Below are 24,032 nucleotides of genomic sequence, written 5' to 3' on the forward strand. Positions count from 1 at the left end.
GGGCGGTGTGCAAGCGCCATGGCGGCCGCGCGGGGCGGCGCTGTCCTGCTGCTCCTGGCGCTGTGCCTGCGGCCTCCGCCCGCCCGCGCCCGCAGCCTCCGCTTCGTGACGCTGGTGAGGGGAATGGGGGGCGGCGGGGAGGTGGCCGGGCCGGGCTGGGCCGGGCCGGGCCGGGCCGAGGTGACCGGGCCGGGCCGTGGTGACGCGGTGCCGCCCGCAGGTGTACCGGCACGGAGACCGCTCGCCCATCAAGACCTTCCCGCGGGACCCGTTCCAGGAGAGCGCCTGGCCCCAAGGATTCGGGCAGCTCACGCAGGTGCGAGCGGGTCGGGGCGGCCGGAGTCGGGCCGGGGGCCAGGCCCGCCGGTAACGCCCGGTGCCGTTGCAGGTGGGGATGCGGCAGCAGTGGGAGTTGGGCCAGGCCCTGCGGCGGCGCTACCGCGGCTTCCTCAGCGACACGTACCGGCGGCAGGAGGTCAGTGTCGGCCCGGGGCTCGGGGGCAGCGGCGCTCTCGGCCGCCCCAGGGTGCGGGTGGCTTCTTTGGGAAGGGAAACGCCAGCGCTGGGCCGCTTCCCCAAGTATTTTCGTTCCTTAGCCCGTTCCCACCGCAGGAGGAAGAAGAAGAGGGGCCCGAGCCCAGGCTCTGTGCTGAGCCTGGCCGCGAGGCGCGGGTCGGCCGTGTCTCAGCGCTGCCCTCTCTGCGGGAGCGAAGGCAAATCCGGCCAGAGCAAATCCAGGAGCTGCAGCACCGCTGGGAGACTGATAGAACCGCCTTCTCTGAAGTCCAGGAAACAAAACAGCAGTGCTGTGTTGTAGCTGGTACTTGTTTCTCACTCGAGATTTTGAGACTTTTTTTGTCACAGTAGCTGACAAGAATGCAGCCCGTGTTGGCCCTGCCTTCCCCAGTGCACTTCAGGTACAACTTCACCAGTCTGTACATATAAGCAGTAGTTACTGACCAAAAATGACCCTGTCATTTGCTTCCACCTGTAAGGTATTGACAGCTTCAGTCCCCTAAAGCCATTAATTTCTCTCTCTGTCACCAAATGTTGCCACACTTTATAACAGTTGAGAAGTTGAGAAACTGCTAGGTTTCTTTTGAAAAAAGTTACAGAGCCCTTGTGGAACTGTGTGCTGAGCACAGAGGAAAATGTGAAATATCAAAAAAAGCAAGGAAATAGAACCAGCAACCCCCAGGTACCCCTGCTGGTACTAAGAATCCCCATACAATTTTCTCTCTTTGTTTCTCCCCTTATAGGTCTCCCCAGTAAGAACCCAGCTTGACATAGTTCAGATTACATCCCTTCTTTGACATTTGCTTCATCAACAAAACTTCCAGCATTGGCTGAAACACAGATCCTTTAACCTTCCTCAGTAGTTCCTTTCCAAACGTACTTCACTCTTACACAGCTTTTGCAAGTTGAAGCTGTTTTCCTTCTCTTGCTTGAGAAGAAAAAACAAACCAAGGCGTGTGCAAACAAAAGCTGTTCTGCTAACCAAGCCTGAACTCCTGCTTGAGTTGAGCAACCTCCCATGTAAGAAGTGTTGCCTCTGGGTGACACCATATGACCATTTGTCACCTGACTCAGCGACAAGCTGGAGCCCTGGCAGAAGGTGCTGAAGAAAGCATGTACACCCAGGGCTTAATTGTTTTTTTATGACACTTCAAGAATTAGATCCTTATCTTTTAAAATATTACCATTTTATTTCTTCAGAATTTACCAAGGATGAAAGCAAACCTGTCTAATGACTACAGTATCATTTTTTTCAAGCCACAGTTAGGAGGTAAAAGTGGGTAGAAATTGATGTTGGAGAAAAGACAAGTTTTTTTTTTTCTTGTGACTGTTAAGTTCTGAGATACGTTTCACATGAGAGATATTACACATATTTTTTCTTGTGAATGTATATATTTTTTTCTTATGTTTTTCCTAACATTTAAAAAGAATCCTTATCTTTACATTGTATTTCATTCTTTGGGCTTTCTATTCTTGTTTCAGATTCAACATGCTATTTTCTAAGACATTCTTTTATGATTTCCTGTTGTTCCTCTTGTTTTATCACTGGTTTCTCTCCAGTCTCCCCTTAACTGTTTTCAGTACACAGATACCAGAATACCAAAGTTTTGCCATTTTGACCTTCTGAACATTGCTTTATTTTTCTCATTTCTCTTTTTTTCTGGCTCAGATCTCTCCTGAGCTCTGGAATGATAGGTCTTGGCCCATTAATCTCAAGAGCCTACAATGATCAGATAAAATCCCAGCTCTCCCTTTTCTTTCTTCCTTTCCTAGTCAGATCACTCGTCTTCGTTTCTGAGACAGAAAAACTGAGGTTGGAGAAGCCGTTTTTTTTTCATGGGCACAGCTGGTCATTCCTAGAACCGAGAACTGAATGCAGGAGCTTGCCCCAGCCCTGCTCTGTAAATGTAGTGCATTTCCTATTCTGTGCCATTGTTATATGCATTTCTGTCTTGCTCTTCTCTGACTCTTCCTCATATTCAGACTCCTTTCTATCTGTAACCTCTGCACAGTGCACCTGGCTATCCCACTAATCCAGACCAGACCGCTCTAGTATTACACACCAAAGTGTCTTTTTGTCTGTCCCTTACAGTTTCATACAGGCTGACATCAGCAGACTTGGTCACTTCAACTCCTGTTATCCTGTTGTCCTTGAGCAGCTGCAGGGCACTTGGCAATGTTCCTCGGCCAGTGTACGGTCCTGTGCCCAAGCACTGCCACCTACAGTAGCATTACTAATGGTGCGTGTCCCTGTCCTGGCAGATCTTCATCCGCAGCACAGACTGTGATCGGACACTGATGAGTGCAGAGGCCAATCTGGCAGGCCTCTATCCCCCAGAGGGACAACAGATGTTCAACCCTAACATCTCCTGGCAGCCTATCCCTGTGCACACAGTGCCCGAGTCTGAGGAAAGGGTAAGTTCATCTCAAAGACATGTATTGAGTACTGAAGTAGTGTAGTCTCCAAAAATATTTGCTACAGTCTTGATTCAGATTGTCTTGAACTTCTCCTGGGACCTATCTTGCTGAGGTTTTTCTGTTCTCAGAACAAGATGAGACTTCAGGGGCTGTGTTCACTTAACATGTCAGGTGCAACACTCCAGCAGACCACAGACTGGAGTATGTCAGCAGGAAGTACTGAGGCTGTTTATAGATGCACCTACTAGTCAGGGTTTTGTTACAATTGCACGTGTTGACTGCAAATTCTGTACTTCGGTGTTCTCGGTGACCTGGCTGCTCTTGTTGTCTCTGCCCAGCTACTGAAGTTTCCTTTGACCCCCTGTCCACGGTATGAACAGCTACAGACTGAAACACGACATTCAGCCGAATACATAAATAAGACCAAAGAGAATTGGGTAAGTGATTGTTTGCATGAGATAAGGTGGTCTTAGGCTTGTAGTTAAAGTATTATCACGTATATATAATCAGAGCTCTGAGAAAAGGGTAGGGATACCAGTGCATGTAATACAGTATGAGATTAGAAAATTGAAGGTCTTTCTCTCTTCTCAAACCTACAGCAATTCCTGAAGATGGTGGCAAATGAGACTGGGATCCGGGATATCTCGCTCGAGAGTGTATGGAGTGTGTATGACACACTGTTCTGTGAAGTAAGTTTGGCCATCATCTTACAGCCACTGGAATTTGGTCTTTAGAATTCACTGGATTTGGTAGACAGTATTTTGCAAAATCCCATGAAACAACTTTTCACCCTACAGTTGGAAGTAATCTTCTAATTTCAGAGTAATAACAGTTCCCACTCACTAGAGGCATGTGTCAACAGTTACCTATTATTGCACCCTATAACCTCCCACTCTGTAGCTTATATCATGTCAGGAGTCAGAAAAAGTCCCACCTGCTCTTGAAAGTCATTAGAAAATGACTGCAATCTGAAATCTTTAGATCTCTCTGGACAAATCTGAATCAAGTATGGTAGAAATGAGATCTCTGCAAACCAAAGAAGCGTTAACTTTATGATTTAAGTTGGGAGCTTAAATTAGGACTATTCCTGGTGCTACCTCTATCTCTCTGTCACTTTAAATCAACCAGTTTTCTTTCTGCGCTTCTGTTAATGCCATCTCTAAAAGTAAATAATGCTCTTCTAGGTTAAGTGGGATTCACCCACATCTGGTTTTTGACCTTTATTATAAGGTTCCTTGTCAGAGAAAGACCGTAGAGACAAATGTTACTCTTTTGCTATCTGGGGTGGTGCACCAAACTCTATATTCGCATGTATTTTTGTTGAAAGCACATCTCATGAAGGCTTAAACAAAATCAAAACTTGGCTTAGCTGTTCTGTGATAATGCAAAGGTAAAGGTCCTGTATCCAGGAGACTTACAGTTGTTACATACAACTTTCTTTGTGTATAACTGTACAGCGTGATGAAGTAAATTACAGACATCTTTCATGTCAAATTAGCAAACTACAGAAGAAGCAGTAAACCCAAGCATTTTGACATTGTGTCACAATAATTCTATGGAGGTGCAAGAGTACTTCGCTTGCTGACAGTGTTATACAGTGGTATGTACTATTTTGGGGATGTAAAAGATAAATCAGTGTGGAATTGCACTTTGTATAAAGTAGCAGCTTGGGTTGCTGCAAGCAAAGAATATTTCAGTCCAGAGCTGCACTGCACTATGTGACCCTTTGTGTCACAAACCCAGTCTCCTGTCTTGTAACAATCACAGTGAATCAACTTTTGTTGGTAACAAAAAAATCCTTTGGTCAGAGAGATCAAGAATTTAAAATGTTCAAGAGTCACTTAGTGAGTTTGCAAATGGCCTGAAAGGCCAGCTGAAAACCACTATCATCCCCAAGAACTTGGAAAATAGCTCACTGTCCCAAAACAAAACCAGAATGTTTTTAAGGAAGGGGAATTTCACTCTCAGAACTATACCCTCAGGCTGATCGGTCTCTTCAGCTGCTTTGGTTTTCATCCTTTTTTCTAAGTCATGCAAACAGTGCCCTGAAGAGAAGGATTGTTTTTCTCACCTGAGCCAGTAGATTAATTCTGGCAGGAGACAATAAAAAAGTCTGAGAAATTGCTGAACTTACCAGCTATTTATTCTCTTTGTAAATTAATGAAGAACTAACTAAATTTCTAAGTTGCTAATGGGAATTTCTCTGAACTGCTCAGACAGAATGGGCCCATAAGGATATTCAGCCTCATCTTCTGGCAGTCTAATGGGATATGTAACAGAAAATTGTTCCAAGTAGTGTTGGGAAACCACAACTGCTGTTTGTCTGCCATTATAACCAATCCTTTCTTGTAATGGATTGGCTGCAAAGCAAGTTCTTCTCTTGCTTCCCAGTTTTCTGGCTTTGGGGTTTGAGTACAGGGCTTTGTCGGTGGTGCATCCCATTGTTATGGCCACAGAGCCCTTCCTAACTTTCTCCAGTGCCCTTCAGTGGCCCACAGAACCTTCAAGGAAACTGTACTGCAAGTACACCAGAAACTCCAAGTTTGTGTTCACTCACTTATCTTTTTTTTTTTTTTTCCTCTTTGACCGCATGCCATCTGCAGGGCAGAATCAGCCACATGTAAAGTTAATGCCCTAAGATTATGGTTTCAGTGTTACAACATAACCCTGCACTCCAGTTGTGCTTTCACAGAAATATAGCTCCTAGATTGTAAACTTTATGCTTCTCATTATTAGTTTCTAAAACAACATTAAAACCCACATATATCCTTTGTATGCAGCACAGCAGTGTGAGGTCAGAAGCATCCAGGCACCCTCCCACTCTCTGAGTAATGTGCGATCTGTGCTACCTGCAGATGAGTACTCTGTTTCTCTTTCTAGCAAGCCCACAAAATGGATTTGCCTGTATGGGTGACACCAGATGTCATGATGCAGTTGAAGCAACTAAAAGATTTTGGGTTTGAATTTCTGTTTGGGATCCACAATCGGGGAGAAAAAGCTCGTCTGCAAGGCGGTGAGTGCACCAGGGAGGGAGCCTTGTGCTGCTCTGTCTGGCTTTTGCCTCTTACCAGCTGTTCTCTTTCCTCAGGGGTCCTGCTGGATCACATAAGGAGAAACTTAACCAAAGCAGCAAATGTTTCTGCCCATCAGAACCTGAAACTACTTGCCTATTCAGCAGTAAGTCAGAGCTAGGGTGCTAGTTTATAGCCATCTCCTCCTGCTCCACAGGGGACTGGGGCTTGGTGATAGTTTTAACCCTTTCTAGCTTCTCTACAGCCTATGCAGTGATCAGGACATGCATCTTTGCCTCTGGCTGGGTGGGAGGTGCAGTGTCTGGCATCATTCTTCTGGGGCCCCTGATGAAAACTCCTGATGCGTGCTTAGTTCCTTTTAGCTCAGGCTCATGGATGAGACTGGCAGACTGGGGGGAACCACTGCTGTATTTACTTAGTAGATGGGTAGATTCTAGAGTGATGTTTCAGAAACGTAGATACAGTCATCTCCCCTTTCCAGCAGCCTACTGACTGGAAAGTCAAACATCTCTCCCAAACTGCTCTCTAGAGATTAATTCTTAAAAAACAATGCAGGATATATATGGCTGTGTTTCACTTCCTCCCCTTCCCCCTCCATCACAGATCATTGTTCTAGCAGTACAGTTCCTCTCCCTTTCTCCAGATGGAAGTTACAAAGGTGACGTCCCTTCAGCGCTGGTACGGTCTGAGCTGCCCTGCCACATCCATAAGGATGACTGATTTGGTTTTTTTCCCTCTTTCTCAGCATGACACCACACTTGTGGCACTGCAGATGGCTCTAGATGTCTACAACAAGATCCAAGCACCATACGCCTCATGTCATTTATTTGAACTGTACCAAGAGGATGATGGGTGAGGGCTGCAGTAAAGACATCTGCTCTGATTTCACCTCGAGGGTTAGATACCTAGGCCAGGCTCCACCCTAGGGGCATGCAGTCTTGCTCCTAGTGGCAGACTCTCATGAGGAAAATTTATGAGAGTAAAGGAAAGGGTGTGCACACTGAGTTTTTGGGAAGGGATGACTTAAGCTAGAGGAAAAAAAAAGATGAAAACACATCTTCCTGTGTTTTGTTTTCAGTAACTTCTCCGTGGAGATGTTTTACCGGAATGAGAGTGGGAAGGAACCTTTCCCTCTGACAATCCCTGGCTGTGAGCATAAATGCCCACTGCAAAGATTCTTGCAACTCACAGATCCTGTTGTTCCCCAGGACTGGGAGCAAGAATGCAAGGTAGCCAGCAGCATCCATGACACAGGTGAGCCCAGGCTGGACCAGAGTGTGGCAGAAGGGGAAATTTTGGACAATACCATGCTGACCACTTGTTTTCTCCCTTGCAGAACTGTTTGTGGGTTTGGCTGTGTGTGGATCCATTCTCCTTCTCCTTATAATCCTCCTCTTGACTGTACTCTTTCGCATACAGTCTCAGCCCCCCGGCTACCGGCATGTTTCCAATGAGGGAGAAGAGCAGGCCTGACAGTTGCTTCAACTCCTTCTCAGGCAGTAGCAGGGAGCTGTGTTGCCCCTAAGAATTATTGGGCACCTTCACTTACTGAGCCGCCTTCTGTTTTGGCCTTTGCTTCCCAAAACAAAGCTGGACTTGATTTTTGGATGTTTTCTAAAGGTGACATCCCAGAGAAAAAGGACTAAGCTACTCTAGTGGAATTAACACCTTAATTTTGAAGCCAGTATACTGTGTGGTGCCCCTGGTCCTCATACAGCTTACCTGGTCGGGTAACAACATAGCCAGTTCAAGTTTTCCTCCTTTCAACTGATTGTAAATGTTACCACTCATCATGACTCTGGCAAAGAAGCTTGGGCCTCCAGCAGCTGCCACATCCAGTTGCATTTCTCTTCAGGGTCAACCTGTTTTGAGTGCTTTTCCCTCACACCATAGGGCTGCTGATGGTGGGAAGGCTGGGCTTGGAGCTGAGGGTGCAGCTCACCAGTGATGCACCAAGATTCATCTATTGTCCATGCAGAGGGAACTGCTGCAGATGATGGGAGACAGTGGAAGTGTTTCTTGAGGTTGTTGCCAAGTGGCAGCTGCCAAGTAGTTGCTGCTGGCAGCTGGTCTTTTTTTCCCTTCTCACTCTGTGGCTCAAGAGAGGACTGGCCTGAAATCAGGGCAAGATTGAAAACCTGGCAGTCGTTCCTAGGATTCAGCTCAGAGTAGAACCATAGAACCCAAAGCTCTAAGAGCTTCATGAGTGAGAGCAATTCCTGCAACCATAGCAAACCCACACTCCATTTCTTGAGCAGTGTTGGCTCTAGAAAGGAAAGTCCCCGTAGATAGGAAAGCTAGGTTCTCTCTAAAGATCCAAAGTTTGAATTTTACTTCCCACCTCCGAACTTCAAGCAAGTTCAGGCTTGAGTAAGTCCAAATCAAGTGAGTATCCAGTACTTCAGGCAGTCCAGATTTCAGCCCAAGGAATATGCTTCATTAGCAGAATGTTTTTATGCTGCAATTAAGAGATGCAGCAGAGCTGTTTACCTAAGACTAGATTAAATGCCAAGTTCTATAGTGTTTCTTCCTGTCTTCCCTACTGGATGGACAACAATCAATCAAAAAAAACCCCAGTAAGGATCAGAGTTGGCAAGTGACTGGATTCCTTTATTTGCCACACTTCAGCATTTTGTCCGAAGTGTGATTCTTTCTCTCCTGGCTGGCCTTTCAGTGACTGCAGCTGCTGCAGGGACTTTCACGCCAAGTGCTCACTACCTGCCTTGTAGCTTTTGGCAAAAAATGAGACTGCAGCGGGCACCAGAAGCACAGGCTCTTCACATGGTGATGCTGCACATTCACTTCCCACTTTTACTTCCCTTTCTGGTGCAGTTCCCTTCCCCTCTTGGCAGCAGAAGCCAGTTCTTAGGTTACAGACATTTCCTTTTCTTGCCCTAAGGAGTACCATGGGGACTTTTCCCCACACCGTAATCAGCATCTGCCACCATGGGAACTGTAAATCAGCAGAAGTAGCTTGCTGTTCTCAGCATCTTCCTCACCTTTTTGTCTGCTGAAGATATAAACTAGGTCTCCTGCACAGCAAGACAGTCATAAAAAAAAAAAGCTCCTGCCTGTGAGAACAGGCACAAGAAGGGGGTAATAGAAAGTGCATTGCAGAGGACCAGACCTGTTATTTTTAAAGGCACCAAATTTTGCACACACAAAGGAAACATTTCTATGATGATTTAGACATTTTGACTGTGAATGACTTCCTGTAATTGTTCCGATACATTTCATTATTAAAATCAAATTCGTGCTGAACTCTACTCGTCGTCTTCTCTTACAGTTCATGGGGCTAGCACCAGTGTGCTCAGTGTTGGAAAACAGGCAGAACTTACTGCAGCATATCCTCTCCCAAAGGAATTCCCTGTTTCACAATCCCGCATATAGCACAGGGAGAACCGAGATAAGCTATTTTTGACTGCAGCAACTATGCAAAGATAGAGCTGATAATGCATCTTGCCCTACTTGAGGGGGTCCATTGCAAACCCAGTACTATGACTGGTACTTCCACCACTGTTCTAGGTCTTGCAGCCCTCTTGCAGAAAGGTCTCAGACTTCTTCTCCCCTACAAATGCAGTTCAGCAGAATACTCGAGGCAGCCACTCTGTATCAAAGAATTTTAGTTTAATACAAAACTTTATTAATACTGCAAAACTATAAAAGTGAACATGGAGAATCTGCGCAGGCCTGGAGCCCATCCCATCCATCAACCTCTGGGACAGCAGCAAGGCCCTGGGCAGCCTTGTAAACAAATCAGAAAAAGCAAAACTTTAGACTTTAACAACAGTCTTGAGATTTGGCTCTAAGCAGGGGTGTTTGGAAGAAATTCCTCATTTCTGCTTTATAACACTTTTATCCAACATTCTGAAGCACCTGGGTGAAAAAAATTACCTAATCGGTGGCAAGAAAGAGCCTAGAACTCTGACAATAGAAACTACAGAATCATTAGGCCCAGCTCCATACTGCCCTTGCATCCCATGAGGCAGGTAGACACCTCTGGGATCATGATGTTCTTTGTGGTCCAGTTAAATAGCTGCAAGCACAGAACAGGTCTTGACTAACATTTTCCAAGAAGCTTGCATATGGAAGAGCTTGATGTTTTCTAGGCTACCTGAGCTATCCATCACCTCAGCCTTGTAAACATTCTACCTTTTCAGGATGTTAAATCCTGTTAGCAAATGGTTTCTCAACTCAGTTGGACTAGAACAGGCTGGGGACCCTACCATGAGCTTCTCTAAAGCAGACTACAGGAAATGGTAACCTCTGACAAGTGATGACAAGCAGATATGGCAGATTGGAAGCAGTAACTTCAGCAGGACTTGAGAACATCCTAGTGCCTCAGAAAATAAGTGATAACTCCATTTGCAGGAGGAACCAAGTACTGACACAACTTTCTAGAAGGGGAAGCCAAGAGGATGAGGGAACCAAGATCAGATCCAGGGAGGAGGGACAAAATCTAATGCCCTGTACAGCTTATACTGCCCATTGGCAACAACTGAGTTTGTACCCTGGGATTCAGAAAGGATCAAAATACTAAATCACTTGTCTAGATCCTTCCCTTTTCGCTTTCTTCCCTTGGATTTAGAATCATTGTTTTTTGTTCTCATTTCGTCCAGCTCCCAAGACAATAACTTAGCTTTGAGTTTGCTTGTGCCAGGGTTTGCCTGCCTCTGCCCTCCACGTCTGGATGAATTCCAGCTTCCAATCCCCTGTTCTGTCATGGCTTTCAAAAGATGTTCTTGCTTCTTGGCCACCATCTCCTCCCGGCTCCAAATCAGAATATTAAAGCCTGAGAAGAAAAATTAAACACTGTACATCAGAAATTCTACATCAAACACAATACCTTAGGCTATGTCACTTAAAAGTCAGAAATTCAAAGGGCTTTGTCTGTTCTAAGGTATTTCCAAGATACAGAGAATGCAAAAATAGTTATTACAGATACTATTTTCACATAGCCATGGAAATCCGATCTAACTAAGAAATAGAAGTAATTTCTAATCTCATCTGTCAGAAGTCTAAGACCTCAATCTATAGCCAGCTACCTTAATCAAATACAGCCTGCGAAAAACAGTAATCTTGGCTCTGCGGCCTAGGAAATGAGATAAATTAAATGAATGGAAAGGGTACACCCTAGCAGAAAAAGGCTTCCCCCCCTCCATTGTTTTCTTCTACTGTTTCATGGCCGGCAGGTGGCAGCGGCTCCCTGCTGCCAGGAGGCTTCCCGCTCCTCTGGACTTGATATTCTCATGAAGGTTTCACAGGAGATGACCTGTTTTCCAAGTGCAAAGGTGTAAGACTGAAAAGAAAGTCTTAATCTATTTTACAGATGTAGGAATTTATAGAGGACTACTGGCAAGTGGGATTTGGGAAACCCCCTCTTACAACTTGCTTTAGTATAGAGTAACAAGGCAGCCCTTTCTGGGACTGGAATCCACCCATGCTTAGTACCCTGGGTTCTCTTTACTTACCTGTGCCAGAAGCCAGTGTGTCTCCCATAGGGTTAAATTTATTGAGCTGAAAACGAAAACACAATCAGAGTCTGTAAGAGCATCACTGCTTATATAACAGTCATAAGAGCACCACAGCTTATATAACAGCAACAAACCATCTGGAAAACCCAGCGTTCCCTAGGAGCATCACAAAACCCCCATAGATGATCATGGACTAGCCCTGCTTGAATCAGCAGCTTTAGCTGGCAGCCATATCCCATGACAGCATGAGTCTATCACAAGTAAAGAGGATACTGTTCTAGTCACTAACCCGTACCTCCTTCCCAGAGATACAGCGGTGTTCAGTACACAGCCACCCTTTTAGCTGCAGCGCTCAACTCACCGAGATGATACCACAAGCATTTGGATCATGGAGTTGACAAACCATCTCTCCGGTGTTTCCATCGAATACATCAACAGTTCGTAGCTCATCCATTGTGTACTCTGGGAACTTGGGGTCTGGGTAGCGACCTACGACAATGAGGTCATACCGAGGATGCCATGTTGCCTAGTCATAGAGCAGAGTGATGTAGAGCTTAGAGAAAGGGACAGAGCTCAGCACTGACACTAAGCAACACTGTATACATCCCACCCACAGCTTGAGGAACAGTGGTCCACTGGAAGGTGCAGCAGTGTAAATATCCACCCACAAATGTAGTATCTTGACCAGTAATCAGACCATTTCTGATTTACAGCTGGCTGCTAGTACCAAGCGTGATGCTCCTCTGAGACTTAACTCACCTTAATAGGTGTGAGGTGCTGAAAATGCCTATGTGGATGTGGAATCAGATGCTGTGGCTTGGTCCAGTCTGAAGATGAGTAAACCCTGATTTCATTGCGCTGGTCTGTGCTCAGAAGCTTTGCACCATCTGTTGGGCTGAAGTAAGCTAGGAGAGGGGGACAGTAAGGCAAATTAAAGATCACAATGCTGTGACTGATACGAAACAGAAAAGTCACATTTCTCTGATTGAAAAGCCATTGCTATTTCTTTAATAGGGATTTCAATATGGCTGTGTGTCTCAACAAACAAGGCTTTACCTGTCTCAAACAAACTCAAGGCTCTTACATACAGTAAGCTGAAACCTACAGTGCGGAGTTACCTAGGAAGAATCATTAGTCTCATTTCAGAATCACAGAAGGAGACACTGCGAAGAAAGAAACATGCTTGTCCAAATGAAAAGGCAGTGGAATAATGAGACAGTCATCTGCAGTTTGGACTTCATGAACTGGTAAAGTTGCACCCAAGAAACAGAGTCCTATGCTCTGCTTTTGTCAAAGGACTGCTCCAATAAATTCAGTTTTCTGATCTCAGCCGCTGCTGATGCTTCCAAACTCACTTCTCAAGGTACAGTGCCACAGTTTGTATGTCAAGTCTTAAGAACGTGCTGCAGCTGCCCTATCCACCTCCCTGCCTCTGGCCACACATTCCCAATGCCCTCCTCCCAATGGAATCTGAGTAAAACCTCACACTGCCACCACAATAAAACCTGAGCTGAGTGGACTCTCTGCAGATATCCATGCAATTAAATCCTTATCTCAACTTACCTGCATTGACAGGTTTCTCATGAGGAAGCACATGAAGAAAGCTCATTTTGTTTTTGATGTTTCTGAGGTCCCAGATTTTGACTGTCTGATCCACAGACGCTGTGGCCAACAGCCACTCGCATCGGGAGTTAAACTCTACATGAGTCACTTTCTTCCTGTGCAATTTCAGCTTCCAAATCTGCAGCAAACAGAAAATCATAAAGAAAAAAAAATGACCAAGGTCTGGAGTAAAGAAATGGAATAATCTACTACTACAGGGTAAAGAGGTCTCACATTTACAGAGTAACTAAACTTTTAAAATACACCAAGAGTTTGTTCACTGGAAACAAAAAAGGAAAAGAATTACTTTGGGAAATAACTGTTTAATTCTAGGAGAACTGTGATCCACCAATTTATTACAGATGTGAGAAAGGAGGATGCAATCCCTGGTTCATGGAAGGAAGTATTAGTGCCACTGTACAAAACAAGATCACATCTGGAAGACTTTAGGCAGAAGGATTAAAACAAAATGGAACAGGTACAAAAAATGTGCTGCCAAGATAACAAGAGGAAGCACCTGCTTTGTGTGGAAGACCAAAGAACCTTCCTTTGTTTATCTTAGTAAAAATGGTGAGAGGAGATATAATTGGCTTCTAGAAACATATCAGCAAAGAAACATGAGTGTAGGTCAAATATTTCTATTAAAAACAACAAATAAATATAAACTGGCCATGAATAAATTTCTATCCAAAGCCAGAAGATTATTTTTAATCAAAAGGCTGAAGCTGACCCATCCTCCCTAGAATAATGGATATCTCCCAAGTGCAAAAAAGATTGTCACATTCTTTCAGAAAAAAAAAAAAGGAAAGTAAGCAACTAACCTTAAATAATGGCAAATAATTTGGAGCACTCCTGACTCTGCCCGCTAATTTACACAACTGCCTTGTGGCAAACTCTTACAGATGTTACCCCTACAGGCAGGAGAGATAGCAAAGCCAGTGTGGCAGTACAGCAGGCTCTTGAAGCAGGATCCACTCCAACTATTCTCTCCTATGTGTCTGCACTGCTTCAGTCTGTCTCTGCCTGCCCTCTGGTGTCTAACGGCAGGAGTGCGATTTCCATCCCTAAGTTCACAGCATTATGGCTGTGTGCCTACTCCTAGGTCATGGAAGGATGTACATCAAAGCAGTATCTCTCAAATGACTCCCATCAGTGCACTAAGTTTCTGGAAGTGTGAAGGTTGTGGGCAGAGGGTGCTCACATTTTCACATTACCCTATAATTACCCTGGCCAGTAGCAAATACGGTAAGGAAGGGACAGCACATGACACAGTCCCTGTTTGGGATTTATTACCATTACACTCAACAATGTGAAAATGTCTAATGGATGGCAGAAGTGGAGGACTTTGCACTACTCAGACAACGGGTAGACTCATCTCCTGAGCTGCAAGGCACTTGCTTCTCTTTTCGGGGTCCCTGTAGTGTAGGAAAGCACATGAAGATTCCCATAGAGATGACGCTCCATGGAGCCATACGAACCTCTTCACCAGAAGTGCTGAGCAGGACCACGTTTCCCACATTATCACCTGTCACCACTGCACGGCAGCTTGCAGAGACATCCACACTGCAGTACCAGCAACTAGAGAGAAAGAGACAAAATCAGTGCTCCTCCCACAGGAAAGTGAAGGTAGTGCAGCTCTGGTTCACATCTCATCCCTAACAAGGGAGAATGCAACAGATTGTAACTGCCCGATGGTGTGGGCCTGAGTATCAGGAAGGACGGCTTATCAGCAATGCTTTCTGTTGGTGACTGAATATGAAATAACTTCCTAGGTGTTTTCGAAGTCCTCACTAAATGGAATGTAACATATCGGGACAGTGAAACATAATAGAGGCTGAAGAGCCACTTGGTGCCTGCACGTGAACATACCTTGGGAAAGATCAGAACACCCTTGGGACAACGACAAATGTGCAGAAACAGCTTTAAAATTACATTTTTCACAAAACACCGAAGCAGCAGTAAAAACAAAAGCTTTGTACTGAAAAGTTGCACCTCAAACTGTCTCAACTTCATGCTCCAGGAAAACAAAACTTAATAAAAACTTATCTGATAAAGACATAGGTCTTAACCCCAGCTCTGCTGGGAGGGGAAGGGCAGCAAGAATAAAGCTGGGATCCTTTGGGAACTTGTTATGAAAACTTTACTTGCAAGATAAATTATTCTAAGAATTCAAGGCCATGGAAATGAACATTGTGAGCCTGAAGTCTCCAGAAGAGCCACAGGGTAAACTCAATAACCTGAAAGATGGCACAGGAATGTTTTGTGGCTTTCCTATGCTACCTGAGCTGCTACAGACAAAACAGACCAGTGGCAACAATGAAGAGGAGGAAGTTACCCTGCTCTTCTCACCTCACATTTTATAAAGTGAAAAGCTATCAATATCTGCAAGATACAAGATGGTATCACCAGAAAGCAACACCAGAAGATGCAGGCAGCACACTCAGCTACTGTAAAAGTGTAAGTGCCCTGTGCTGCCTTGCCCATCACCACCCTGCAGTGCTAGGTCAGGACCAGGACTCTGTCTCCAAGCTCCCTCCAGGGACTAATTCATACCAAGAGTCTCCTGACACTGGCAAAGATGAAGATGTTAGAGATCTGAAGAAGTAGTGCAGCATTAACCCCAAGAAACAGAGATTCAACCTTGCAGTGCCCTCTTCTCACCAAACATTATGGTGCTCATGGCCACAGTCCGGGGCACGAGAGATCACCTGCACCGCTCTGCTCTCAAGGTCCTGCAGACTTAGGGTGCCATCACCTGATGCCACATAAAGCTTCACTGCCTCATAAGGACTGAACTTGATGTCTCCAAGAAAATCTCCAGCCCCTTTCTGAAATACACACAAAGCCAAGAGGCATCAAGGTTAGAGTGGAAGACAAAATCTTAATACAACAGTCACCTCCTGGAACACACTGCCAGTTTCCCTAGGCATAAGCACTGCTTTCAGGCAGAGAAGATAGATAAGAACTTTTTTTCTAACCTGTTTCCAACCTGGTTACATACATTCTGAGCCTTTTAAGTTCACCCTCACCACGCTGCACTGCAAACCTCATTAGCAGCATTGCTGCTTCTGTTATGGGGATAGGACTAATCTGCAGTGAACCACCTGGCTCAAACCAGGCTTAGGAGATCACAAGCAAAACCAGCACCATCCCATGCATAAACCACAAAAAATCTCATGACAGCGCAGCCCCAAGCTTTTCTTAGAGAGACTTCGTCACTAGTTACCCACAGGCTGTATCTGGTCTTTCTCAAGGTACCAACAGGCAGGATGAGACTGTTGCAAAGAGAAATCTTACTGCTAACCGCGTGGCACAGGAATCTTGTGTTATGTCATATTGTTATGTTGTTTTCCCCCAACCTGTCTACTGAGGAAACTTGGAAATCCTACGCAATGGCAGAAAAGAAGACCAGTACCTGGGATTCCCCAAACTCTTTGATACTCAAGTGCACTCCATCTGCTGCTCAAAGAAAAACTACTTAAGGTCTCACTGTAAATACTAGACTTCAAGAAGCCAATGAAGATTAAAAAAAGGCCCACCCATAGAGCCTGCCTGTCCTCACAGCAGTGGAAGAAGGAGGATGGCATGCCCTTTCAAATCCAGGCGTCATTGCTGCGACAGGCATCCCACTGGGATCCTTGTGTCCCAGGACCCAGTTTATCTCTCCTTGCTCACCTGGCCAGTCATCCCAGCACTACCTGGGTTCGCCTTCTGCGCTATTACAAGGTTGCAGGTGAACAGCCAATTTGGAAAACAACCATAAAAGCTGCCACACGGAAAGAATCAGGTGGGGAAAAGTAATGCAGAAGCTAATCCAAATTCTCTCACTTACCTTTAAGCACTGAATGGAAGTAACTAATTGAAGAGTTGAGGCTTCCTCATGAGTACACAGAAAAAGCAACAGTCTGAGAAGGTAAATCTTAGAGATGCCTCTAACAACTCATGTCCCCTTTTCACTCATTACTAAAGGAGCCCAGACTCTTAATTTTGGTATTTTGGGTAAGCACCAAAAGCTAGGAGGAATGAATTGGTGTGATCCTTATGGCATGCACTGCTTGAAGTCAGTGGCATTAGTGGAGAAGCATGGACAGAACTATGAATTGTCATGTAAAAACCATCTGACAACAAGCAGCACTGCTAGCAGGTGAAGAGGTTAGAAGGTCCGTAGAGTACTGAGTTTTGGGAAGTTTTAAGAACAGACAGCTGTTCTTAAAATCCACTGGCACCCTCACTCTCTCATGTACAACAAGAAGTAAGCAGCATCAAAGAGTCCCTCCCCTTCGGTGAAGAAAAGCTCTCTCCTACCCACTACCCCATTTCAGGGAAAAATAAAAAGAATGAGTCTCCCTGAAATTCAGAGGATAGAAAACATGTATGTGGGGAAGAGGAAGCCCAGCTCTCACATATTCAAGACAAACATCTCTCTCTCTCTCTCTCTCTCTCTCTCTCTTTCTTTCTCTCTCTCTCTCTCTCTCTCTCTCTCTCCCTGTAGTGCTCCTGCCAGCAGGACACAGAGGCCCAAAGCATTACTGTGTTCTTACTCCCAGTCCTCGGTGCTGGTGAAGACCCGGACAGTATTGCCATTAAAATCCTGCAGGGTGGTAGTGCCGGCAACTGATGAAGTGTACAGCTGACTAGGGTTAAAAGGGTTAAACTTCATTCCTGTGATGGCCCCTCCAGCTCCCATCTACAAGGAAGGGGATGAACAAAAGAAAAATCCACTGAGTGATGGGGAAGGAGAAAAGTGTGTTCTGTAAGTCTGCATTCACTGCTATGTCTATAACAGCAACAGTGAAACACACCACAGTCCTCTAAACAGGCAAGGATAACCATGTCTCCCACATGACAGCTGTCTAGACAGCTGCCCTCCTGGAGGACAAATCTGCAACTCCTTCGGTCCCCAGGCAATGTATTCCCTTGCTGGCTTGCACTTCACTATTTACAAAAAGAGAAATATTACTCTGGAATTTCTGGAGGATAGATCTCTCAATGTATATCTATGTTAATTTAGAAAGGCAATAAAAGTTAAGAAGTCTTTGAGCCCCTGTTGGAATAGAAATGGCTGAATAAAGCAACAAGGGGGTATGCCAGCTGTATAAACCATTCATTCTACCTTAGTTTCTCCCTTTAGATAAAGGCACTTTGTCTCTGCCCACTCAAAGATGTTTCTTCCTCTGACACAATAAAAGGTGAGTAGAGAAAGATCAAGACCTAAGGCAGACTGACCCTCTCTGCACAGTCGTTTCTGGTATCCCTTTAAGACAACTGTTTTGCCAGTTGCTGTATTATTTTTCCACTAAGCACACACCAAGTATTGCTTCATTGTGAACTTAATCACCACGCCTCAGTTCTCCCCAGTGCTAGAACAGTCTGGGACTTAGGAACAGATATGCTGTTGCATCTCAGTCCTGCCCCATAACAGACTACTCTGAAACCCAAGACCCTTATGTGCTTCTCACAACAGACCTTAGTTTTTATCTGCAGTATTTTGTGGTACTCCAGTTTTCCCTCCCACCCATTCCACACACACACAGGCTTACCCCCTTTATGAAGCACGTTTTAGTAAGTACTTCATAGTCCCAAAGGATGATGTCTCCACCTTTGGAACCGACAGCTACTGTACTAGGGTGTGTTGGATGCCATTCCAAGCATGTCACTCTCCTGTCAAAGGGACTTGCTGTTCGAAAGAGGCGATATGAGGCAAGAGAACGCAGAAAAGGCAGCTGCAGACACTGTTAAAAAGGTAGAGAATTATGACTTTTGCAGGCATTCCTGAGATTCTCTGAATGACAAGTGCTAACAATTTCTAATTGTCATTAGTGTAGTACGTTCACACAAAATTCTAAACATCTCTGTAAAATGAAGAGGATGAATGCTGAACCCAAGGGAAACAGCCTGTGACCACAAAAATCCACATCAGCCACAGCACTCAGAAAGCAACAGAGAACTGAGAGATACCATATTTTAAATGATGTACAGGGTTAGGAGACTGTGGGCTGAGCTAAAAACGCGGACTAATTAACAAGGGAGAAGAACGTGCCTCCACATCAGGAAAAGGCACTTATGATTATCTATGTCTTTACTGAGCATCTCAAAATGTTACATGTCATCCAGACATACAATATTATGGTCCTCCATCCAATTTGTCTGCAGCTCAACTACACAGCATAAGAGTGAACAGAACACTTGAAATAGGGAATGAGAAACCATGACATATTGCATTGTTGTTCAGTTGAAAAACAGGTACTGCTTGGATGAGCTCAGCAATTTATCATCTGGATACTTAAAATACATAAATCATCAGGAAAATAAAGCTAGCCCAAGTGCCTCCCACCTATGAAAGTTACAGAAAGAGTTAATTTTCAAATGAAAGGTTTATGGCTCTGGAAAACAGTAAAACATTATGGACTTGAGGGACTACATCTGTGAAGAAGTAAAAATCAACACTTAACCTGACAAGATTAGAAAAGCAGAGTGAATACAAGAAGAGTATGACAAAACAGTCAGAGCAGCATGCAAATGTATCACTGTGCAATTACTCAGCTGATAGACTGGGCAAGTTTAAACATGATTCAAGGAAGCACTGAATTAACAGAGGATAAAATGTAGATGACAGGGCTGGGTCAACGAAAAGAGAAAGCCATCTCATCTCTTGCATTTTACACAATTAAGAAACATAAGAGTGCATCAGACTTGGAGCCATAAACTGTGTAGGAGGAGAACTTTTAAGCCCCTTTAAGTTTTCCTGCTTGTGTTGAAGGTTTTTTTATGTAGGGAGTTGAGATGTCCAACAGGTCATGAAGGAGACACTTCTCACCTGCCTGAGCGGTGCCCGAATGGAGCCTCCCAGCATGTTCTGGTAGACATAATGAACAATGCTGCGCTGCTGCTCCAGCTGATGGGAAAGGACTCTGTTGTTTCTCACCACAGACCCACCTCCGCTCCAACCTGCCAGATTGGAAAAGAGTAAAACTTACTGACAGGCAACTCATTCACTTAACAGCATGAGAAGACATCTGCATTTGCTGCTATACCCATGAAAAGCTTCAGCCACAAGATAAAAGTCTCTAAATAATTCTTATATTTCTCAAGGTACAGCAGCTTCTGCAACTATGGAGTCCAGTGGTTCCCATAGACTGCTAGAGCTTTGTGTATGCTTCCTCTTGTTAAACCTTCCTTCTCTTTGCCAAAGATTTATTAAGGACAACAGGAGAGCACTAAAGCAATACTACAGGTGGGTGGTGCATCTCTTGGGCAGTGTACAATTTGAATGGTTCAACCCAAAGCAAAATGCTGCTATCCAAAACCCCAACAACTTGTAAATATGCCATGGGAGGTGGCAAGCCCCTGCATCCAGCAAAAGAAAGGTCAGACGTGTGACCAGCAGAAACACCTGAAAATTCCCCAAGCACAGCAATGTGAGTTCCCACCCAGTTCCTGAAATGCCTGCTTGTGAATCAGAATTTTCGATCTGCCTGTGCTGGAGCCTGTACAGCCTGCCCACAGCACTGCGAGTTTTGTTTTTGATAATAGACTTGCTGACGCCACATCGCCTGAAAACATTTCTGTTCAAAGTGATTTTTGCTGAGAGTACAGCTTGTTTCTACATTTTGTTCGTGTTCTAAGTTTTTATCTTCAGGGACTTTTACGTAAAAACTAGATCTGTTCAGTCCCACGTCTGTGATCTACTCATCCCCACAGCAATGGTCTGTAACACCCCAGGGGATCCAGAAGTCAAATGTACTTCTTTAGAAACATAAATGCAATTTTCAAATAAGGATATTTATTAAAAAAAAAAAAGAGAAGATTGAAAACACATGAATCATTCTATATGATCAGAACCTAAATGAAATCTTTCTTTAATGCAGTGGTGGAGCCCAGAAATGCACAGGTGTGAAACTGAACTTCTCTGTTCACATGCCAACATAGTGCCAACACTTGTCACTCCTGCTGAAATAGGTATAAAAGTATTTATATTCTAATTTATGTTTTTCACAGAAGAATTAGTATCCACAGTTCCTTCTTCAGAGGTGACAGAAATTCAGGTATTTTTTCCAAATTCCTTTCTACAATGAAGGATAATTTCCTAAGAAACAAACTTCAGACCTTTTTAGAATCTGCTGGAAGAAATCCTTCAAAAAGGTTGTTCTAATTGCAAGAAACAGAAACTGTCCTATATGGCTCAGGAGAAAAAAATGTTTTTTCCAAACACATAAAAACTGTAACACAGAACTGAAAAGTTCAAATACAAAGGTCTTCATCTTTTTAAAAAAGGGTTAAGGGAAAAATATGATTGGCCTCATTTTTCTGAAGTACTAGCTACATCCAATTACCTCTGCATCTTACAGGAATAGCAGATGCTTACTGAATCTGAAAATCAGGCCATGAACTTACAATAAAATCATGTAGCTAAATTAACTACAGAAGATGCTCTAACTATCCACAATTACATACAAAACTCCTTTCAAAGAGTATTTTGTCTCCACTGTTCACGCTGCTAACTGTTCCAAGTTTGGACCTACAGACCACACAATGGAAATGTTTAAAATCGTAAAACCCCTGTATCTTTGGCTGTTGAAATGCACTTCAGTATTTTCTGGTTCCTTAAAGCCAAAATTGTACAGAAAGTGTGTAGTATCTCCACACAAGGCAGTAGCCCCAGTGATCTTCTAAACCATTGATGGAATTACAGGTTTTCTGTGAAAAAGGAGGCTGAAGCGAGACTTTATTGCTCTCTACAACTACCTGAAAGGAGGTTGTAGCAAGGGAGGAGTCAGTCGCTTCTCCCAAGGAACAAGTGATAAGACAAGAGGAAAAGGTCTCCAGTTGCACTAGGGGAGGTTTAGACTCACATTAGGAGAAATTTCTTCACTGAAGGGGTTGTCAAGCACTGGAACAGGCTGCCCAGGGAAGACATTGAGGTATTAAATACCCTGGAGGTATTTAAAAGACATGTAAACATGGCACTTAATGACATGGTTTAGTGGTGGCAGTGCTGGGTTAACGGTTGGATTCGATGATCGTAAAGGTCTCTTCCAACCTAAATGTCTCTATGAAAAGTCCTTGCTGTAGGTAAAATCTAGTCAACTTTCTTGATAATTCAAAGCACTAAACTTTCCAGTATATTAGAAATCAATTACCTCTCCACATTACACCAAAAATCTTTAGATTTTTTTACCTAAGTTACATACTAAAGGAAAAAACTGCACATAATGACAAGTGATTAGTAGAAATTCTGTCCGTTCAACTCTAAACATAGAAGTAGAAAGTATTCCTAGTTACTGTAGCAAAAGTTAAAATATGCAAAGAAGCGGGAGAAAACGCCAGTTTAGACTGCATGCTGCAGGATACCAACCTTATGACTACTAAACTGCATTAGGAATTGCATGAGAGAAAAACGATGTATTACCAAGACTGGTCTGTTTTATACTAAAGCAGAGATCTGGTAACAGAGGAATTCCACAAAGCTTAACCCCCTCAAATGAGCTCAAATGACAGCATCTTCAGGGAGCAGGCTTTCGCCAAGGGGTACAGAGTCTCAAAAATTAAACATGCATGCATGCACACGCACTCACTATACAGAAAATTGGAGGATGTACTACTCCAATACATGCCCACCTATCACTTCAATATATAACACCATCTGAACACTCATGTCTGAACACATTTCTTGGCATTTTCCCTCTTTAACTAGTCAAAGCCTATCATTTGCAGTAAGTCTGGTAGAGAGAAAACAGTAAGGATCTGAGGAAATGTTACCAATTTTCCCTGGGGGTTTAGATGTTTTTCTCACAAACAACCTCTTTGTTTGTGTCTCATTCCCCAATTTCTCATAGTCCGCTTTCCTCTTCCCAGCTGATTTTGCCTCTTCTGGCCAATGCTGATACACACTCTCACACTCCTTGTCCTTTGGCTGGTTCACTGGAGCCATCCTGTCTGACCACTGAAAGCAAACAAAGCAAGGAAGGTAAGACTTTCATACACTTCTAACTAGAGAACAGAGAAGAAAACTGGAATGAAACATATGCCAATAGTCTGAAAGTAGTGATTATACCTGTACCCTCTTTCATCAGTATGGCATTGGCTTTTTGTTGTGCCCTGCTGAAGAGGGGAGGAGGTTCAATAAACTCTACTTTGTTCACCTATTAAAACTAACGTATCCTAAAGCACTAGAATATGTTTTGATAGATGTTCTTCTACCAAACTTTTAAGCCTGAAACCCACAGATCTGCTTAAAGTAAATCTGTGAAACCACATAATATTCTAACTTTTTCAGTAGTAGCTAACACAGAACTCTTTAGATTCAGCTTTCACGATGATGGCCTGGGCTGACTGATCTTCCAACAACCGTGCTCAGAAGGTACTTTCAGTTTAGCGGCCACTTTTACTCACAACCACCACCTGGTATTTGGATTGGGCTCCCGCACTGGCTGGCAACCACACCCGGGCTGCTCCTCCGAGAGCGACGGGATGCAGCCCCTCGTGTCCCGTGCTGTGACGACCACAACGCCACCAGGCCCCTGAGGAAAGGCGCGGGCCTCCCACAGCCTCCCTCGCAGCCGGCGGGCGATGCGTCACACGCATCCCCCCGGCGGATCCTCCCCGAAGCACATCCAGGGGTTTATCCCGTGCTCGCGCTGAACTTATTTAGAATTCCTAAATGGCTGCCACGGCTATATATATTTAAATATATGGCTCTATACAAATATAGCTCGGCGGGCACCCCGCAGGCTTCCCCAAATAGCGCACACTCGGCGGCTCCGGGCCTCGCGGGGCCGCCCCACAGCCCCGGCCCGACCCGGCTCGGCTCGCCGCCCCTGCGGCCTGGCCGAGAAAGGCCGCCCCGCTCTCACCTGCGCTCCGGCGGCCTCGGCTCCCCCGGCGCCGCCGCGGTTGGCGGGCGGCACCGGCCCCTCCCCCGCGGTTTCATAACCGGGGCGGGAACGGGGGTCAGCGGCCCCCGCCCGGCCCCGGGGAGCAGAGCCGAGCC

The 24,032-nt window shown here is 44.7% G+C and overlaps 2 protein-coding genes across 10 annotated transcripts in view; one reads left to right on the top strand and one right to left on the bottom strand.

Annotated features, from left to right (window-relative positions):
- Positions 1–17,580, top strand: ACP2 (acid phosphatase 2, lysosomal). Of its 2 annotated transcripts, none has more exons than XM_027705364.1 (11): positions 1–114; positions 221–316; positions 389–475; positions 2,779–2,931; positions 3,273–3,371; positions 3,534–3,623; positions 5,815–5,947; positions 6,023–6,111; positions 6,712–6,818; positions 7,045–7,220; positions 16,401–17,580. In XM_027705364.1, exons 1-11 carry the CDS (start codon positions 19–21, stop codon positions 16,478–16,480), a joined length of 1,206 nt encoding a protein of 401 aa, XP_027561165.1. In that variant the 5' UTR covers positions 1–18; the 3' UTR covers positions 16,481–17,580. The 2 variants fall into 2 exon arrangements, with proteins under 2 accessions (XP_027561165.1, XP_027561157.1); XM_027705356.1 differs by lacking the exon at positions 16,401–17,580 and adding an exon at positions 7,303–9,232 and having other exon boundaries at positions 4–114.
- Positions 9,573–24,032, bottom strand: part of DDB2 (damage specific DNA binding protein 2) — a 51,139-nt gene continuing 36,679 nt past the window's right edge. For 5 of the 8 annotated variants that reach the window (XM_027705262.1, XM_027705306.1, XM_027705288.1 and 2 more), the window contains 10 exons: positions 22,802–22,985; positions 19,860–19,990; positions 18,583–18,774; positions 15,704–15,870; positions 14,521–14,620; positions 13,004–13,181; positions 12,200–12,345; positions 11,802–11,966; positions 11,438–11,483; positions 9,573–10,758 (listed from right to left, as the gene is read on the bottom strand). In XM_027705262.1, coding sequence (XP_027561063.1) covers positions 10,508–10,758; positions 11,438–11,483; positions 11,802–11,966; positions 12,200–12,345; positions 13,004–13,181; positions 14,521–14,620; positions 15,704–15,870; positions 18,583–18,774; positions 19,860–19,990; positions 22,802–22,973 — 1,548 coding nt within the window. In that variant the 5' untranslated portion in view covers positions 22,974–22,985 and the 3' untranslated portion in view covers positions 9,573–10,507. Of the gene's footprint in view, positions 10,759–11,437; positions 11,484–11,801; positions 11,967–12,199; positions 12,346–13,003; positions 13,182–14,520; positions 14,621–15,703; positions 15,871–18,582; positions 18,775–19,859; positions 19,991–22,801; positions 22,986–23,096; positions 23,591–23,895; positions 24,004–24,032 lie in introns of those variants that run through there. The other 3 variants (XM_027705246.1, XM_027705254.1, XM_027705297.1) reach the window with 3 other exon arrangements.

This window comes from Neopelma chrysocephalum, unplaced genomic scaffold (genome assembly GCF_003984885.1).
Source record: "Neopelma chrysocephalum unplaced genomic scaffold, ASM398488v2 Primary Assembly neopelma1_24, whole genome shotgun sequence".
Classification (NCBI taxonomy): domain Eukaryota; kingdom Metazoa; phylum Chordata; class Aves; order Passeriformes; family Pipridae; genus Neopelma; species Neopelma chrysocephalum.

Coding starts and splice junctions, on each gene's coding strand:
- ACP2 (XM_027705356.1), top strand. CDS start 19: ATGGCGGCCGCGCGGGGCGGCGCTGTCCTGCTGCTCCTGGCGCTGTGC. Junction 3,372..3,533: donor ATAAGACCAAAGAGAATTGG/GTAAGTGATTGT, acceptor TCAAACCTACAG/CAATTCCTGAAGATGGTGGC. Junction 3,624..5,814: donor ATGACACACTGTTCTGTGAA/GTAAGTTTGGCC, acceptor TTCTCTTTCTAG/CAAGCCCACAAAATGGATTT.